Source organism: Oncorhynchus mykiss, chromosome 25, assembly GCF_057628025.1.
Source record: "Oncorhynchus mykiss isolate SJ-2025 chromosome 25, ASM5762802v1, whole genome shotgun sequence".
Taxonomy (NCBI): Eukaryota; Metazoa; Chordata; class Actinopteri; order Salmoniformes; family Salmonidae; genus Oncorhynchus; species Oncorhynchus mykiss.
In genome coordinates, this window is record NC_143046.1 from 18085267 (window position 1) to 18105523 (window position 20257).

The following is a 20257-nucleotide window of genomic DNA, read 5'->3' on the forward strand; positions in this document are numbered from 1 at the left end:
CAAGTCCCCTGGCCTCTGACTGTCCTCCCGCCCCATTGTCTTTTCCCTGCAGGTCCCCTGGCCTGTGACTGTTCTCCCGCCCCATTGTCTCCTCCCTGCAGGTCCCCTGTGTGTCTGAGGCGTAGAGTGAAGCTGAACAAGACAGCTCCTGTAGGGCCACAGTGAGGGCTGTGTACACAGAACAGTCCTACACTTCATATTTAACAAGCTCCCAGAGCCAGGCTTCATACAGGTCGGGGGACTGGGACCATGCAGAACACAACCACCATGTTCCTCTGTTTCTCTGCTGCTTCGCTAATTAGAAAGCTATCAGTATGCAAGTTTAATGGAGACCAAGGAGGGAGAGGGGGGAGGGAAAGAGTGACAGAGAAAGAGAGACAGAAAGCGAGAGAGAGAGACAGAGAAAGACAAAGAGAGCGAGAGACAGAGAAAGCGAGACAGAGAAAGACAAAGAGAGCGAGAGACAGAGAAAGCGAGACAGAGAAAGCAAGGGAGAGAGACAGAGATACACAGAGAGAGAAAGAGGCCTGTGTTGTTAAGATATAGTATATGTTCAAAATATAAATGCAACATGCAACAATATCAAAGATTTTACTGAGTTACTGTTCATATAAGGAAATCAGTCAATTGAAATAAATGAATTAGGCCCTAATCTATGGATTTCACATGACTGGGAATACAGATATGCATCTGTTGGTCACAGATACCTTTTTTTAAAGTTAGGGGCCTGGATTAGAAAACCAGTCAGTATCTGATGTGACCACCATTTGCCTCATGCAACGTGACACATCTCCTTCGCATAGAGTTGATCAGGCTGTTGATTGTGGCCTGTGGAATGTTGTCCCACTCCTCTTCAATGGCTATGCGAAGTTGCTGAATATTGGCGGGAACTGGAACACGCTGTCGTACATGTCAGACCATGGAAGAACTGGGAAATTAACAGCTTTCAGGAATTGTGTACAGATCCTTGCGACATGGGGCCGTGCTTTATCAAGATGAAACATGAGGTGACGGCGGCGGATGAATGGCACGACAATGTGCCTCAGGATCTCGTTGTGGTATCTCTGTGCATTCAAATTGCAATCAATAAAATGCAGTTGTGTTCATTGTTTGAAGCTTATGACTGCTCATACCATAACCCCACCGCCACCATGGGCGGTTAAATAAAGTGGCCTAGTTAAATAAAAGTTCAATGCAACAAAAAAACATTTAAATGGGGCACTCTGTTCACAACGCTGACATTGCCCACACACCGCCATCTGCCCGGTACAGTTGAAACCGGGATTAATCCGTGAAGAGCACACTTCCCCAGCATGCCAGTGGCCATTAAAGGTGAGCATTTGCCCCCTGAAGTCGGTTAGGACGTTGAACTGCAGTCAGGTCAAGGCCCTGGTGAGGACAACGAGCACACAGATGAGCTTCCCTGGGGCGCTTTCAGACAGTTTGTGCAGAAATTCTTCGGTTGTGCAAATCCACAGTTTTATCAGCTGTCCTGGTGGCTGGTCTCAGACGATCCTGCAGGTGAAGAAGCCGGATGTGGAGGTCCTGGGCTGGTGTGTTTTTAAAATTAATTTCTATGTTCTTTTATTTCTCCCCAATTTCATGATATCCAATTGGTAGTTACAGACTTGTCCCATTGCTGCACTCCAGTACGAACTCGGGGGAGGCGAAAGACGAGAGACAAGAGTCCTCCGAAACACGATCCTGCCAAGCCGCACTGCTTCTTGACACACTGCTTGCTTAACCCGGAAGCCAGCCGCACCAACGTGTTGGAGGAAACACAGTACAACTGGCGACCGTGTCAGTGTGCATGCGCCCGGGTCTGTAGTGACGCCTCAAGCACTGCGATGCAGTGCCTTAGACCACTGCACCACTCGGGAGGGCTGACATGATTACACATGGTCTGCGGTTGTGATGCCTGTTGGACATACTACCAAATTCTATAAAACGATGTTGGAGGCGGCTTATGGTAGAGAAATTACAATTATCTGGCAACAGCTCTGGTGGATATTCCTGCAGTCATGTGTTACAGTGCCTTGCGAAAGTATTCGGCCCCCTTGAACTTTGCGACCTTTTGCCACATTACAGGCTTCAAACATAAAGATATAAAACTTTATTTTTTTTGTGAAGAATCAACAACAAGTGGGACACAATCATGAAGTGGAACGACATTTATTGGATATTTCAAACTTTTTTAACAAATCAAAAACTGAAAAATTGGGCGTGCAAAATTATTCAGCCCCCTTAAGTTAATACTTTGTAGCGCCACCTTTTGCTGCGATTACAGCTGTAAGTCACTTGGGGTATGTCTCTATCAGTTTTGCACATCGAGAGACTGACATTTTTTCCCATTCCTCCTTGCAAAACAGCTCGAGCTCAGTGAGGTTGGATGGAGAGCATTTGTGAACAGCAGTTTTCAGTTCTTTCCACAGATTCTCGATTGGATTCAGGTCTGGACTTTGACTTGGCCATTCTAACACCTGGACATGTTTATTTTTAAACCATTGTAGATTTTGCTTTATGTTTTAGATCATTGTCTTGTTGGAAGACAAATCTCCGTCCCAGTCTCAGGTCTTTTGCAGACTCCATCAGGTTTTCTTCCAGAATGGTCCTGTATTTGGCTCCATCCATCTTCCCATCAATTTTAACCATCTTCCCTGTCCCTGCTGAAGACAAGCAGGCCCAAACCATGATGCTGCCACCACCATGTTTGACAGTGGGGATGGTGTGTTCAGGGTGATGAGCTGTGGTGCTTTTACGCCAAACATAACGTTTTGCATTGTTGGCAAAAAGTTCAATTTTGGTTTCATCTGACCAGAGAACCTTCTTCCACATGTTTGGTGTGTCTCCCAGGTGGCCTGTGGCAAACTTTAAACGACACTTTTTATGGATATCTTTAAGAAATGGCTTTCTTCTTGCCACTCTTCCATAAAGGCCAGATTTGTGCAATATACTTGATTGTTGTCCTATGGACAGAGTCTCCCACCTCAGCTGTAGATCTCTGCAGTTCATCCAGAGTGATCATGGGCCTCTTGGCTGCATCTCTGATCAGTCTTCTCCTTGTATGAGCTGAAAGTTTAGAGGGACGGCCAGGTCTTGGTAGATTTGCAGTGGTCTGATACTCCTTCCATTTCAATATTACCGCTTGCACAGTGCTCCTTGGGATGTTTAAAGCTTGGGAAATCTTTTTGTATCCAAATCCGGCTTTAAACTTCTTCACAACAGTATCTCGGACCTGCCTGGTGTGTTCCTTGTTCTTCATGATGCTCTCTGCGCTTTTAACGGACCTCTGAGACTATCACAGTGCAGGTGCATTTATACGGAGACTTGATTACACACAGGTGGATTGTATTTATCATCATTAGTAATTTAGGTCAACATTGGATCATTCAGAGATCCTCACTGAACTTCTGGAGAGAGTTTGCTGCACTGAAAGTAAAGGGGCTGAATAATTTTGCACGCCCAATTTTTCAGTTTTTGATTTGTTAAAAAAGTTTGAAATATCCAATAAATGTCGTTCCACTTCATGATTGTGTCCCACTTGTTGTTGATTCTTCACAAAAAAATACAGTTTTATATCTTTATGTTTGAAGCCTGAAATGTGGCAAAAGGTCGCAAAGTTCAAGGGGGCCGAATACTTTCGCAAGGCACTGTATATTCCGGGGGCATGCCAATTGCACGCCCACGCAGACATCTGTGGCATTGTGTTGTGTGACAAAACGGCACATTTTAGAGTGGCCTTTTATTGTACACTTGTGTAATGATAATGCTGTTCAATCATCTTCTTGATATGTCACACCTGTCAGGTGGATCGATAATCTTGGTAAAGGAGAAATGCTCAATGACAGCGATGTAAACAGAAATATGCTTTTTGTACTAATGTAACATTTCTGGGATCTTTCATTTCATGGGACCAACACTTTACATGTTGCGTTTATATTTTTGTTCAGAGTATATCAACTACTCGTGTTGAGACTGAGAGGAAGCTGTGGGAATCCCATCAGCTGTCTCCAGGGCACAACCAGCCACTAACACATTATGCATAAATAAAATAAAACGAAGACCATTTGCAACCCAAACCAAGGAATTTACATTTACATTTTAGTAATTTAGCAGACGCTCTTATCTTCAGAGACTTACAGTTAGCGCAATGATCTTAAGATATCTAGGTGGGACAACCACATATCAGTAAAACAGTTATACTTATGAATCATCTGTCCATAAAACATTTAGGTGTTTCCAGGTGCTTTTTGGTAAACATGAGTCAACTTTCTGGATGACATAGGTCCCATTATGCCTGGCGAAAACCAAACACTGCATTCCACAGTAAGAAAATGTGATGGTTAGGGAATGCTTTCCTGCCTCAGGACCTGGAAACCATGAATTCTGCTCTGTATCAGAGAAGTCTACAGGAGAATGTCAGGCCATCCATCTGTGAGCTTGCAGCAAGACAATGATCCAAAACACACAATCAAGTCTACATGAAAATGGCTAAAAAGTAACACATTTGAAGTTCTGGAACTGCCTAGTCAAAGTTCAGACAATTGAGACGTGGCAGGTCTATGACTTTTTTGGACAACGCCTGGTGATGTACTGGGCCCTACGCACTAACCTCTGTATCGCCTTGGGGTCGGATGCCAAGCAGTTGCCATACCAAGTGGTGATGCAGACAGTCAAGATGCTCTCAATGGTGCAGTTTTATAACTTTTTGAGGATCTGAGGGCCCATGCCAAATCTTTTCATCCTCCTGGGGGGGGGGAGTTAGTGTGTGTGGACCATGTTAATTCATTAGTGATGTGGACACAGAGGAACTTGAAGCACTCAACCCGCTCCAATACAGCCCTGTGAATTTGGATGGAGGCGTGCTCGGCCCTCCTCAGAGAATCTATGTTGGGGAAAGTGCACAAAGCAGATCTACAGTTGAATTCGGAAGTTTACATACACTTAGGTTATAGTCATTAAAACTCGTTTTTCAACCACTCCACAAATTTATTGTTAACAAACTACAGTTTTGGCAAGTCGGTTAGGACATCTACTTTGTGCATGACACAAGTAATTTTTCAATCACAAAGCCCTGACCTCAATCCTATAGAAGATTTGTGGGCAGACCTGACTCAGTTACACCAGCTCTGTCAGGAGGAATGGGCCAAAATTCACCCAACTTATTGTGGGAAGCTTGTGGAAGGCAACCCAAAACGTTTGACCCAAGTTAAACAATTTAAAGGCAATGCTACCAAATACTAATTGAGTGTATGTAAACTTCTGACCCACTGGGAATGTGATGAAAGAAATAAAAGCTGAAATAAATCATTCTCTCTGCTATTATTCTGACATTTCACATTCTTAAAATAAAGTGTTGATCCTAACCGACCTAAGACAGGAAATGTCTTGTGAAAAACTGAGTTTAAATGTATTTGGCTAAGGTGTATGTACATTTCCGACTTAAACTGTATAAGAAAGGCCAGCAGAGGCTCAACTTTTTAAGGGGGGGCTGAACTCCTCCTCATTAAGAAATGCCACTGAAGCCATGAATACCGAGTTATCCCTCACAGCCACCGTACAGTATTGTCTATGACTGGCTAAGGGAATGACAGTTGTGTATTGCTAATGTTAGGTCACTAATGTGAGGATGTTTGAGTTGGAAAAGACCTAAACGGTTTATTAAGAACAGGTCTCGTTCTTTCAGCATAACATTGGCAACGATGTATTGTATGTCTCATGTCAATCAAACAAGTTTCGAGGCGCTGCGTGCTAATGACTCAATTGGGTAGTTCTGCTGTCTGTAAAGAAATTGGCGGGCTGTAGGTTGATTCTGTCGCTATGATTGGATAGCATGCACCTGTTTTTCCTGCTCACCCTTATCATATGCTCCTATCATTTAGATGGGTGGTGCCAGCTATCCAAGCCCAACCCTCAAATATCCTTGTAAATCGGAGATGTCATGAATTCCTTAAATCTGCGACATTCACATTTTGTAAAATACTGACTTTATGACTAAAGTTATCCTACTTACACTTTTTATTACATTTCGGGACTAGAATTTATGTTTATGACTACTACCAATGCCAAATAGGCAGTTTTCAACCAGAAATTGTTTGTTTTTTGGTTCAGTTGCTCTTTAAGAAAACTAGGCTCTTTTCATTTTGATAGTGTGCCTCTGGTGATGCGTTGGGCTGATCGCACCACCCCCTGGAGAGCCCTGTGCAGTTGTGGACGGTGCAGTTGCTGTATCAGGAGGCATGCTCCCTCTGATGTCTCCTGAAGTTCACTATCAGCTCCTTCATTTTGTTGACGTTGACTTGGAGACGTGCGTGGCCACGCAGTCATGGGTGAACAAGGAGTACAGGAGGGGGCTGAGCACGCACCCTTGTGGAGCCTCTGTGTTGAGGATCAGCGTAGCAGAGCTGTTGTTGCCTACCTTCACCATCTGGGGTCGGCCCGCCAGGAAGTCCAGGACCCAGTTGCACAGGGTGCAGTTCAGTCCCAGGGCCCTGAGCTTAGTGATGGGCTTGGAAAGCTCTATGGTGTTGAAGGCTGAGCTGTAGTCCATGAACAGCATTCTTACATACAGTGCATTCAAAATAATTCATACCTCTTGACTTATTCCACATTTTGTTGTTACAGCCTGAATTCAAAATTGATTAAATAGATTTTTTCCCACCCATCTACACACAACACCCAATAATGACAAAGTGAAAACATATTTGCAAATGTATTGAAAATTAAATACAGAAATATCTAACTTACAAACGTATTCACACCCCTAAGTCAATACATTGTAGAAGCATCTTTGGCAGTGATTACAGCTGTGAGTTTTTCTGGGTACGTCTCTAAGAACTTTCCACACCTGGCTTGTACAATATTTGCACATCATTCTTTAAGCTCTGTCAAGTTGGTTGTTGATCATTGTTAGACAGCCATTTTCAAGTCTTACCATAGAGTTTTCAAGACAATTTAAGTCAAAGCTGTAACTATTCCACTCAGGAACATTCAATGTTGTCTTGGTATGAAACTCCAGTGTTGTGTTTTAGGTTATTGTCCTGCTGAAAGATGAATTGGTCTCCCAGTGTCTGTTGAAAAGCAGACTGAATCAGGTTTTCCTCTAGGATTTTGCCTTTGCTTAGCTCTATTCTGTCTGCTTTTTTATATTATACCCATCCACCAATAGGTGCCCTCCTTTGCGAGGCATTAGAAAACCTCCCTGGTCTTTGTGGTATAATCTGTGTTTGAAATCCACTGCTCGACTGAGGGACGTTAAAGATAATTGTATGAGTGTGATACAGAGATGAGGTAGTTATTCAAAAATTATGTTGGACACCGAGTCCATTCAACTTATTATGTGACTTGTTAAGCAAATGTTTACTACTGAACTTATTTCAGCGTGCTATAACAAAGGGGTTGAATACTTATTGACTCTAGAAATTATAGCTTTTCATTTTTAATGAATTTGATTCATGATTAGCACTATTATTCCACAAAGAGTGAGCCCATGCAACTTATTGTGTGACTCCTGAATTGATTTAGGCTTGTCATAACAAAGGGGTTGAATACTTATTGACTCAAGACATTTCAGCGTTTTCATTTTTAAATAATTTGTAAAAGTTTCAAAAAACATAATTCCACTTTGACATTATTGGGTATTGTGTGTAGGGCAGTGGCACATCATCTCAATTGAATACATTTTTAATTCTGGCTGTAACAACAAAGTGTGGAAAAAGTCTAGCGGAGTGAATACTTTCTGTAGGCACTGTATGTATTCTTCTTGGGAGAATGGGAAAGGGCAATGTGTGCCGTTGGGGCGGTATGCAAATTGTAGTGGGTCTAGGGTGTCGGGTAAAGTGGAGGTGATATAACTCTTAACTAGCCACTCAAAGCACTTCATGAAGTGAGAGCTACGGTCCGATAGTAATTTAGTTCAGTTACCTTTGCTTTTTTGGGTACAGGAATAATGGTGGACATCTTGAAGCAAGTGGGGACAACAGACTGGGATAGGGAGAGATTGAATATGTCCACCAACACTCCAGCCAGCTTTGACAGAACAGTCTGTAATGTGTATAATATACATTTGCATCCGTTCTTATAGTATTTATTGTCTGTATTAGTCTTGTCTTTGTATGCTTGATAAGTTTAATTGTACACAGAAGCACAAACTACATTTCCCCATGGGAGTTAATAAAAGGCAGAGGTGGGTTAATTATACAGAGGTGCCCTTCGTACCATGTTAGTATTAAGCTTTCACAACCAGCCTTCATTTAGGCTTTCTGACTCAAGCCCCCCCAACCAGGCTTTCAAGGAGAGGAGAGCTCTGTACTTTCTCTGCTTCTGTTCAGTACTGTTGGGTATCTGCCGTGATTTTAAATAAATGTGTGTGGGGAAAAAATTCTCTCTTTTTGTTCTTAGGTCCCCTGGCACCACATGCAGCGGTATTAGAGTTCAGCTCCCTCTTCCCGCTGCGGGCGGACGGACATTTCTGCATCAGCCACCTCCTCCTCCAGATACACCTCCATGCTGCGTCCCAAATGGCAAATATAGTACACTACTTTTCACCAGGGCCCATCTAGGCTCTGGCCCACAGAGCTCTGGTCAAAAGTAGTGCACTATATAGGGAATAGGGTGCGATTTGTAATGCAGCCCCAGACATACTTCTGAGGCCCATCCCCCCCCCCCTCCCTTGCCCACACACACCCTCAGCCCCAAATTAGATTACCACTTCCCATCCTCAGCACTCAGGTCCTCCATCAAATGTATCAATAAAGCTATCCTACAGTGCTCTTCATATAATACATGACCTCTTAGCTGGAGCAGGCTTTCTGGCTTAATGCAAATAGTCTTGGTAGCCATTTGATTAGATGTTAAGGAGTCTTATGGCTTGGGGGTAGAAGCTGTTTAGAAGCCTCTTGGACCTAGACTAGGCACTCCGGTACTGCTTGCCATGCTGTAGCAGAGAACAGTCTATGACTAGGGTGGCTAGAGTCTTTGACAATTTTTAGGGCCTTCCTCTGACACCAAGTGGTGTAGAGGTACCGGATGGCAGGAATCTTGGCCCCAGTGATGTACTGGGCCGTTCGCACTACCCTCTGTAGTGCCTTGCAATAGTGGGCAGTCATGCAACCAGTATGGATGCTCTCGATGGTGCAGCTGTAAAACCTTTTGAGGATCTGAGGACCCATGCCAAAACCTTTTCAGTCTCCTGAGGGGAAATAGGTTTTGTCATGCCCTCTTCACCACTGTCTTGGTGTTCTTGGACCATGTTAGTTTGTTGGTGATGTGGACACCAAGGAACTTGAAGCTCTCAACCTGCTCCACTGCAGCCCCATCGATGAGAATGGGGGAATGCTCTGTCCTCTTTTTCCTGTAGTCCACAATCATCTCCATTGTCTTGATCACGTTAAGGGAGAGGTTGTTGTCCTGGCGCCACATGGCCAGGTCTCTGACTAGGCGCTCCGGTACGCCCTATAGGCGGTCTCGTTGTTGTTGGTGATCAGGCCTACCACTGTTGTGTCATCTGCAAACTTAATGATGGTGTTGGAGTCGTGCCTGGCCATGTAGTCATGAGTGAACAGGTCAGTACAGGAGGGGACTGAGCACGCACCCCTGAGGGGCCTCTGTGTTGAGGATCAGCGTGGCAGATGTGTTGTTACCAACCCTTACTACCTGGGGGTGGCCCGTCAGGAAGTCCATGATCCAGTTGCAGAGGGAGGTGTTTAGTCCCAGGGTCATGAGCTTATTGATGAGCTTTGAGGGCACTATGGTGTTGAACGCCGAGCTGTAGTCAATGAATAGCATTCTCACATAGGTGTTCCTTTTGTCCAGCTGGGAAAGAGCAGTGTGGAGTGCAATAGAGATTGCTTCATCTGTGGATCTGTTGGGGTAGTATGCAAACTGGAATGGGTCTACGGTTTCTGGGATAATGATGTTGATGTGAGCCATGACCAGCCTTTCAAAGCACTTCATGGCTACAGACATGAGTGCTACGGGTCGGTAGTCATTTAGTCAGGTTACCTTAGTGTTCTTGGGCACAGGCACTATGGTGGTCTGCTTAAAACATGTTGGTATTACAGACTCGGACAAGGAAAGGTTGAAAATGTCAGTGAAGACACTTGCCAGTTGGTCAGCGCATGCTCGCAGTACACGTCCTGGTAATCCGTCTGGCCCTACGGCCTTGTGAATGTTGACCTGTTTAAAGGTCTTACTCACATCGGCTGCAGAGAGCATGATCACACAGTCTTCCCCCGAACACCTGGTGCTCTCATGCATGTTTCAGTGTTATTTGCCTCGAAGTGAGAATAGAACTAGTTAAGCTTGTGTCATTCGGAAGCTCCCGGCTGTGCTTCCTTTTGTAATTGTTTGCAAGCCCTGCCACATCCAACGAGCATCAGTGTCATGTATTTAACCCCTGGATCATGGTCTGGCGTCATGTATTTAACGCCTGGATCATGGTCTGGTGTCATGTACTGTATTTAACCCCTGGATCATGGTCTGGTGTCATGTACTGTATTTAACCCCTGGATCATGGTCAGGTGTCATGTATTTAACCCCTGGATCATGGTCTGGTGTCATGTACTGTATTTAACCCCTGGATCATGGTCTGGTGTCATGTATTTAACCCCTGGATTATGGTCTGGTGTCATGTATTTAACCCCTGGATCATGGTCTGGTGTCATGTACTGTATTTAACCCCTGGATCATGGTCAGGTGTCATGTATTTAACCCCTGGATCATGGTCTGGCGTCATGTACTGTATTTAACCCCTGGATCATGGTCTGGTGTCATGTATTTAACCCCTGGATCATGGTCTGGTGTCATGGACTGTATTTAACCCCTGGATCATGGTCTGGTGTCATGTACTGTATTTAACCCCTGGATCATGGTCTGGCGTCATGTACTGTATTTAACCCCTGGATCATGGTCTGGCGTCATGTACTGTATTTAACCCCTGGATCATGGTCTGGCGTCATGTATTTAACCCCTGGATCATGGTCAGGTGTCATGTATTTAACCCCTGGATCATGGTCTGGTGTCATGTACTGTATTTAACCCCTGGATCATGGTCTGGTGTCATGTACTGTATTTAACCCCTGGATCATGGTCTGGCGTCATGTACTGTATTTAACCCCTGGATCATGGTCTGGCGTCATGTACTGTATTTAACCCCTGGATCATGGTCTGGTGTCATGTACTGTATTTAACCCCTGGATCATGGTCTGGCGTCATGTACTGTATTTAACCCCTGGATCATGGTCTGGCATCATGTACTGTATTTAACCCCTGGATCATGGTCTGGCGTCATGTATTTAACCCCTGGATCATGGTCAGGTGTCATGTATTTAACCCCTGGATCATGGTCTGGTGTCATGTACTGTATTTAACCCCTGGATCATGGTCTGGTGTCATGTACTGTATTTAACCCCTGGATCATGGTCTGGCGTCATGTACTGTATTTAACCCCTGGATCATGGTCTGGCGTCATGTACTGTATTTAACCCCTGGATCATGGTCTGGCGTCATGTACTGTATTTAACCCCTGGATCATGGTCTGGTGTCATGTATTTAACCCCTGGATCATGGTCTGGTGTCATGTATTTAACCCCTGGATCATGGTCTGGCGTCATGTACTGTATTTAACCCTGGATCATGGTCTGGCGTCATGTATTTAACCCCTGGATCATGGTCTGGCGTCATGTACTGTATTTAACCCCTGGATCATGGTCTGGCGTCATGTACTGTATTTAACCCCTGGATCATGGTCTGGTGTCATGTACTGTATTTAACCCTGGATCATGGTCTGGCGTCATGTACTGTATTTAACCCCTGGATCATGGTCTGGCGTCATGTATTTAACCCCTGGATCATGGTCTGGTGTCATGTACTGTATTTAACCCTGGATCATGGTCTGGCGTCATGTACTGTATTTAACCCCTGGATCATGGTCTGGCGTCATGTATTTAACCCCTGGATCATGGTCTGGTGTCATGTACTGTATTTAACCCCTGGATCATGGTCTGGCGTCATGTATTTAACCCCTGGATCATGGTCTGGTGTCATGTACTGTATTTAACCCCTGGATCATGGTCTGGCGTCATGTATTTAACCCCTGGATCATGGTCTGGCGTCATGTACTGTATTTAACCCCTGGATCATGGTCTGGCGTCATGTATTTAACCCCTGGATCATGGTCTGGTGTCATGTATTAGTCTGGTGTATGGTGAATACCAAGACGGAGGACAATGAAATCTAAATAATAGATCAAAACGCTGTGCAGTAAATAACCAGAAAATAAACAGCTGTGTAAATCAAATGTCCCCCATGGAGTACTCTGCTACCTAAATGGCAACCGTATGCTATTCCCTACATAGTAAACATAGAGCTCTGGTCCAAGGCACTGCACTTTATATGGCACAATCGGGTCCAAATGGGTGATACCTGTAATCCAGGCCCACAACCAACCCTTCCTGTTTCCAATAATTAACATTAAGCCTGTCCAACCCTTCCCATTTCCAATTGACATTAAGCCTGTCCAACCCTTCCCATTTCCAACTGACCTTAAGCATGTCCAACCCTTTACATTTCCAACTAACATTAAGCCTGTCCAACCATTCACATTTCCAATTGATATCAAGCCTGTCCAACCTTTCCCATTTCCAATTGACATTAAGCCTGTCCACATTAATTTACTGTACATCTCATCTCCAGGGGCCAAGTAAGCAGAGACACAGCGGGGGCAAAGTGGCCGACACTCTCCAATTAAATGCCTCTAGTTGTTTTAGAAGTTGCTAAGAGATTGTCCTTGAACCTTACAAACCCTTCCATCTCATCTAATTTGTCTCCCAAGACATTGTTACTAATAGCAAGGAGAATGCATTCAGGAGAGCAAGCCGATTTGTTATGCCCTCTTTACACCTTCACAGTGCATGTTTTTGTTTGCTGCTACACTGCTCTAATTCCAGTGGGAATGTGATTCTCTGACTAGGAGTGAAAACAATTAACCTGAAGAGCACTTCGCCACTCTGACATGACACTAAAACATTGTGGTTGAGATTCAGACACGAGAGAGGCATCAATTTACATACTGAATCATTTGGAATGCCAGGGAGCAACAGGCTCCGTCAGTGCAGTGTGACCATGCACCAATCAGCTACACAGTCCAACACACAGTCACAATCCACTCTACTGCAGCTAGAGGGCCATGGGGGATTCTGTCCTGCCTCAGGCTTGTCTCACTTTAGTTACACTCTTATCACTGTAAATCAGTAAAAAAAAATATATCCTTCTTCCCCCCCTATAACAGCATATTGTACCTTAATATCTGCTGGTACTACTTGATACTAAAGAATTTGATGTTAGACAGTTTTGTCTTAGCATTTATTTCATTGACGTGAGAACGATTGGGACCATTTCACTCACTGACCATGGTTAAACATTCAGAGATTAAATTCAGAGATTAAATTCTATAATGTATATGGTGCCATAACTTTATCACAGAGTGACTTTCCTTGCAGTCACGTGGGTCATACTTGGGCACGGATGTAAAATTCCCTCAAAATATGCCATTAGTGCCCATTCAAATTAGCCCCAAGGTTGCGTTGTTAAATCTTGTTCATTTTCTTAAATTAAATACCATGACTGTTTACTCATTAGCTGGCAATGTTGTTTGAAATGTCCGATACAACATACTGTGGTGATATCATTATCAACCTACTGCATACGCCTTAGAAATATACATTTTAATGTACTGGATGTGCTATTAGCATGCTAATACTCATTATGGCAGACTGGTAGAATAGATCATATAGCTAGCAATCACAAGCATTCACTGGTTGAAGTTGAAGTAACTTTGGAGTGTAATGCAGTTGACTAGTGACTATGACATGAATATAGTGAATATCATTCACAACATTTGGACAGGAGCTATAATCCAGTTATAATACAGAAAATGATGTGTTTCGTTATTGCTTGAATTCGGGCTTGGCTGAACTGCTTTTGATGGGGAAAGATCACTTCTGCACCCCGCTTTCCAGGATTTTAGTTGAAAACGTAACTTTCCCTTGTGGACCTATGCGGGGCACCCTATTCCACATAGTACAATACTTCCAGATAGACCATAAGGCTCTGGTTAAAGCTAATGCACTATAATACGTGCACTATAATGAATACGGTTCTATTTGGGTTGTCTAATCCATACATGCTTTGAGCGCATAACAGCTCAAAACCTGTGTAACCATGGAAAAGGTTTTCTAATTTGAGATACATGTTCAAGGTCTTAGTGGCTATAACAAAGGTTGGATTAAATTGCTGGCTCAAGGCATTGTCTGACTATATTATTTTAATTGGATGGTTAGTTAGAGGCAACAGATAAAGCTCCTATGTTTCCACCAAAGCCCTACACTGGCACAAATAAATGGTTCAAACATGGTTGAGGGATGCTGAGAAAGTTGGAGAATGTGAGCCAGAGGGCTGAAGTAGAAAAGTGTGTGGGCTTATGCATGTGATACTGTAGCTAGCTGTAAGAGTCAACTCTACGTGCTTTTGTATTGTTGAAAAGGGCTTGTAATGGGGAGAAAGAAGAGTGGAAGACTCCATCCTAAATGGCACACTACTTTTGACCAGAGCCCTATAGAGTCCTCTTTTGGCATCATTAGGCAGCTTTTCAGGAGATGTTATGTTCTGAGGGCCATGACAGTCTGGCTCATATTTATGCCATCCCCTGGAACACTGAGGAGTGGCACTCTATGGAGCATCTAGGAGATGATCTCCTCTGTCAGTTCTGTCAATCAGCTCCCCTCCTCTTCTTTCTCAGCAGGGGGATGTGGTGTGCTCAAACTAGGCGTGATGGATATGCAAGGCCTACAGGTGATTCATGTTAGATCAGTCATCCTTCAACAGAGCAGTACTGCCCTGTTTTACCATTGCTTTGTTTCTGTGTTGAATGAACAGCATTATCTGAGTTTCTGTTGAGGAGCCTGAGTTACAGCCTACATTTAAATGTAAAGATTCATATGGAAAGATTCATATGGAAATGAATCTTCTTATGATGTGATCAAGGTCAGCCATCTTGGTCAGGGAGTTGGTCAACCATGGTTTTCCAGTGCTATGATAAGATATTGTGTAAAATAAGGAATTTGAATAATTTATCTGCACTGTATGTTTGTTAGCCAGAATGTTTAAGAGGAATGATTCCATAAACATTTCAAATTAACTGCCAATATGCTAGCCTGGGTACCAGTCTCTTTAGCTAATCTACTCCATGTCATGTGCCAAAGAGCCTTTGGCAATGACAAGGATTGGCAAGGAGTGGAACGTTAGCTAAAAAGACAGGTACTCAGACTACCAATATGCCAACATTCCATTCAAACAATGCAGTCAATCCACAGCCATGCTCTGACTGAAATCCGTTGATGATATGACTTAGACAAGTTGTAAATGCAACAATATGTATCAAATAATAGCACTCACAGCTTTACAATAAACCAAAAAGGGAGACATTTATGATCTGTTTACATATATTTTAGAGGCTATTTATATAGAAAATGTGTATAAATCCACTATAAACGGTATTTATAATGATATGACAATATTTTATGTTGACAATAATTATATTGTCCGAGAGTAGGTAGCCTAGTCAGGGAGCAGGTAGCGGCAGGTAGGCTAGTGGTTAGAGCATTAGGCCACTACCCGAAAGGTTTCTGGCTCAAATCCCGGAGCTGACAAGGTAAAAGTCTGTCGTTCTACCCCTGAACAAGGCAGTTGGTCTACCGGTGAACAGTAGGTTGTCATTGTAAATAATAATTTGTTCTTAACTGACTTGCCATGTTAAATAAACGTTCAACTTTAAAAAAATATATATATATATTACACAACTTCTGATATATCACATGCTTTACTTTTATTTTCCTGCATGAGTAAAATCAGGAATATGTCTCTACTGCCATTCATTCCAATTAGACTGGTTTGTATTTCTCCCTGACCAATGACTGCCTTTTTCACCCCATTCTGGAACTTTGAGGGTTTATGACATAACTCTAGTAGGCGAATTAATAGGTAAAGAGGTTAATGGAACGCAGACCGTGGGATAGACTGGTGCACATTCAACAAATCTGATTAAACAAAGTGAATATTCGTAACAATCAATCAGGATTTATGCATTGTAAAAGGGCCCACTGTGTGGCTACTAACGTCCGATTTGAATATATTTGACTGTTTTAGCTGCATAGCATTTAGTAGTCCCTTTTCAGGCTTAGAAGTGACCGCTAAATGCTAACTCCCGTTCGTATAAGGGGGAAGCATAGCCAGCCAGCATTGAGAAATCGGTGGTCGTTTTTAACTCTAGTGCAGTTTATTGTTGATGATGACATGACCTGTATTGGGATTGACATACAAGTATTATACTCCGTTTCTACATAGTGTGAAATTCACATATAAACAATAGCTGTAGTCCGGTCCTCCCCAAGAGGCACAGTACACCTGTAGATAAGAGTTCACAATGGAATTTGCTAACATGAAATTGCAAACTAAAACGGATAGAATTCATTTCAAATCTAGCACCTTCAGATATGCCTACTGAGGCATTAAACTGTTTCACATAATCGAATCAACATACGTAAAACATAATGTAATGAGCCGGGTACCAAAAAGAGGTTTGCTATAGTTACCTGAAACTGGAGTCTCCATTGCCCATTTCGACCCGGGGTGCAGAGACTGAAATGACGCGCGCACCTCGTGGCAGCTGGGAGTCACTGGTACCTGTCCGCCCGGTAGGGTGGACGGCAGGCACAGGGCGCAGAGAAAGAGCACGCCAGACAGCGGAAAACCGTCCATGGCTCACCGGCACAAAATGTAGCAGATTTGTAAACTTAGTCCGTCACTGCAGTTCCTTGCATAAAATGTCGAGTGCCAAGTCAGTACTTAACCCACAGCAAGATTAACGACCACTGACTAACTGAACAGCGCACTCATAATGTTGCGTTGGATAGGTAGCAGCGCAGCTCCTGACCCCTATTTGATAAAGAATCCTTCCGCTCTTCCAATCAAAAAGATCACCAACGCCGCGAAACTGCATGTCCTTCTGGGGTGCTGATGTAAGGTGTTCTCCTCACAGAGTTAATCTCATTCAAGTTCTACTAGAAACTCGTAGGTATATCTGCTGTTGTTATTTATAATGTTCGGGTAAAGCGGGACATTGGTGTTGATAAAGTTGTAAATCCCCCTTACTGCTTGCTCTCAACTTGCTCGGTCAGGGTGGATGAGCACTGAATCAAGACTGCGCGTTGTAGCTCTTAATTAAGAGCGCGCGCCACAAACCGGCAACGTTCGCTTTATCCTATGAATTCTCACATACCGTATATTCAATTGATAATCGTAAAACATTTTTTCCTATCTGAGGATCTCAACTGTTTATTGGTTTATAAAATAAGGTTAAAGCAGAAATGGTGCTCCATGCAAGACTGCACTTCATAAGAATTATTTTACAATTTGACTGAATTGGGTGCCAGTGTTAATTTGAAATGATGTTTGCCACACATGGTTGCCAATAAAACTACCACGTCAATGGGTTTTGGGAACACTGAAAGGACTTACTTAAGAGTGTAATTATTCCAGGTGTTAATTGGGCTAAATCCATGTGATGTAATCCTTCAACCTTGTAGACAATTTAGGGCCGTTTTCCTGGACACAGATTAAGCAGTAATGTTTGGAAATATGTAAATGCATGCAATTGTTTAATGGATACAATGCATCTGGAAATTCTAATAGAACAACATGGCACTTATTCCATTTTACTATTAGTATTTTTTTCAGCATGTATAAATACTAATAGTAAAATGGAATAAGTGCCATGTTGTTCTATTAGAATTTCCAGATGCATTGTATCCATTAAACAATGACAATCATTCAAGCATGCATTTACATATTTCCAAACATTACTGCTTAATCTGTGTCCAGGAAAACGGCCCTAAATTGTCTACAAGGTTGAAGGCAGCAGGATTACAGCACATGGATTTAGCCCAATTAACAGCTGGAATAATTACTCTTAAGTAAGTCCTTTCAGTGTCCCCAAAACCCATTGACGTGGTAGTTTTATTGGCAACCATGTGTGGCAAACATCATTTCAAATTAACTCTGAAAACAATAATTCCAGGGTGATATGAGATTTTAGACATAACACATTTCTTTCTTTATAAATCTTATGCATATAACAATAGGCCTTCCAAAGTGTAATTACACATACCACAAACATGTACACGTCCTAGGTAACAATGTGCACCTACACTGTAATTGTGTTAAGGTACCATGGTAATATTCTGTCAAATCCCGAGTGCTACTGTAGTTTGCTTTCTGCTTTTCTCTTGTTCAAGTGTACAGCAGCACCCCATATGCACCTACTGCCATCTAGTGGGGTACTGGCTATAGCCACAGCTTCCACAGCCTGGTCCTATAAAGGATACAAACTTCTACAGATGTTGCATTTGTAAAGGAAAAGCAATGACAGAAAAAACCCTTCAACGTCTTTTTATTTCAGCAGTTGAGTTGATCGTTTTAAATTTAGAGAAGGAACAAAGTGGATAAATGGCACACTGCTGCTGCTCACAACATCTGGCGGATTACAGATGTATACTGTGCATCTTTTGGTCGATTTTGGCCACCATTAACATTGCGAACTCTCCCACCCAAAAACAGTAAGACAAACAACAAGCTAAACTGCTTGCCAAGCAAATCCATTCTTCCAACCCACACAGAGATAACACATCCCCATGCTTGCCATCCCCGAGACCAAGCCCGCGATAACAGCTGTGTTGACAGATTGTCTGCTGCATACTTAAACATAGCAGAAGTGTTAAACTTGAACATGAGGATATTGTAGTTTTCTGAACAATATAAAACAATACAAGGGGACCCAGGGGAACAGAAGCTCTTCTCTTGTTTGTTGAGTCTCTCAGGTACAGAGAGTTTTGCATGGATTTGCACAGCAGAAATTTTCAGAAGCTGAAAGCAAACCTGCAAAACTCACAGTAAACCCATGAAGTGCCATGGATGGATCTCTTCAACGTGGTCTCAGTAGTGTGCTTCAAAGGGAGGGTGACCGGCAATACTTGAAGTGCACATACTGCAGTAGGTCCATTTAAACTACCTGCACTGTGAGCACTTTGGAACTGCCAGGACAATACAACATAGAATATTCTAGAACTTGGAATACCCCAACAAAACTTGACACAAACTACAAAAAAGGCTGATACCGTGCTCCAGCCAGAAGGAGCAATGACTAATACACAATACCAGAAATATGAAAGAACATGCAATGAGGTAGTGGTATTTACTTTTTATACTAAAACATTTTCAAAATATAACACTTAATTCCAAATTGTGACATATGCTAGCTCACAGGTCAGAAATTAACAGTGACAGGAAACAGATGAAACTGCTGTCACCAAATGTCCAGAGTTGGGATACAAGTGCTCCAGCCAGAAGGAGCAACTAGGGCAGTAGATACTAAACTATTTCACTAACTACACTAGATGCACCTTAGCTGGAGAACCAGAATAATTAGTGGATAAATGGCACACTACTGCTGCTCACAACATCTGGCGGATTACAGATGTATACTGTACAGAACCAGAATAATTAGGGTTGGGAAAACAGTCAATCTTTTTTCGATGAGGATTGGATGGCGTAATTCTGAGTTTACTTTCCATTTTAGAAGCATTGTATTTGAAGGTCACCTATAAAGAGAAGCAGAAGAACATATTTTTAAGAACCATCAAATCAAAGTTTATTTGTCACGTGCACCGAATACAACAGTGAAATGCTTCCTTACAGGCCCTAACCAACAGTGCAATTTTTTAAGTAAAAAAAATAGGTATTGGGTGAACAATAGACAAGTAAATAAATAAAAATAACAGTAAAAAGACAGTGAAAAATAACAGTAGTGAAGCTATAACAGTAGCAAGGCTATATACGGTAGCGAGGGCGAGGCTAAATACAGGCATCGTTAGTCGGGCTAATTGGGGTAGTATATACATGAATATATAGTTAAAGTGACTATGCATATATGATAAACAGAGAGTAGCAGCAGCGTAAAAGATTAACCACTTCTGAACAAAAGTCTCAATAGAAAAATCTAACAAATCACCAAAAAGTGTGGCTATTGCGAAGACACTTAACATAATACAATTGAAATGTTCTTACAGAATCGTAGCATAAACAGGGTGAAAGATGCAACAAAATAGTAAAAAAAAAAAAATTCAAACACACGTGTTATTTAGTT

At 42.6% G+C, this 20257-nt stretch overlaps 1 protein-coding gene across 1 annotated transcript in view; it reads right to left on the reverse strand.

Annotated features, from left to right (window-relative positions):
- Positions 1–17248, reverse strand: part of gpc3 (glypican 3) — a 376009-nt gene extending 358761 nt beyond the window's left edge. Inside the window, exon 1 of the mRNA XM_036969955.2 lies at positions 16650–17248. Within this exon, the coding sequence (XP_036825850.2) occupies positions 16650–16815 (166 nt within the window). The 5' untranslated portion in view covers positions 16816–17248. The remainder of the gene's footprint in view (positions 1–16649) is intronic.
- Between the last annotated feature and the right edge of the window lie 3009 nt (positions 17249–20257).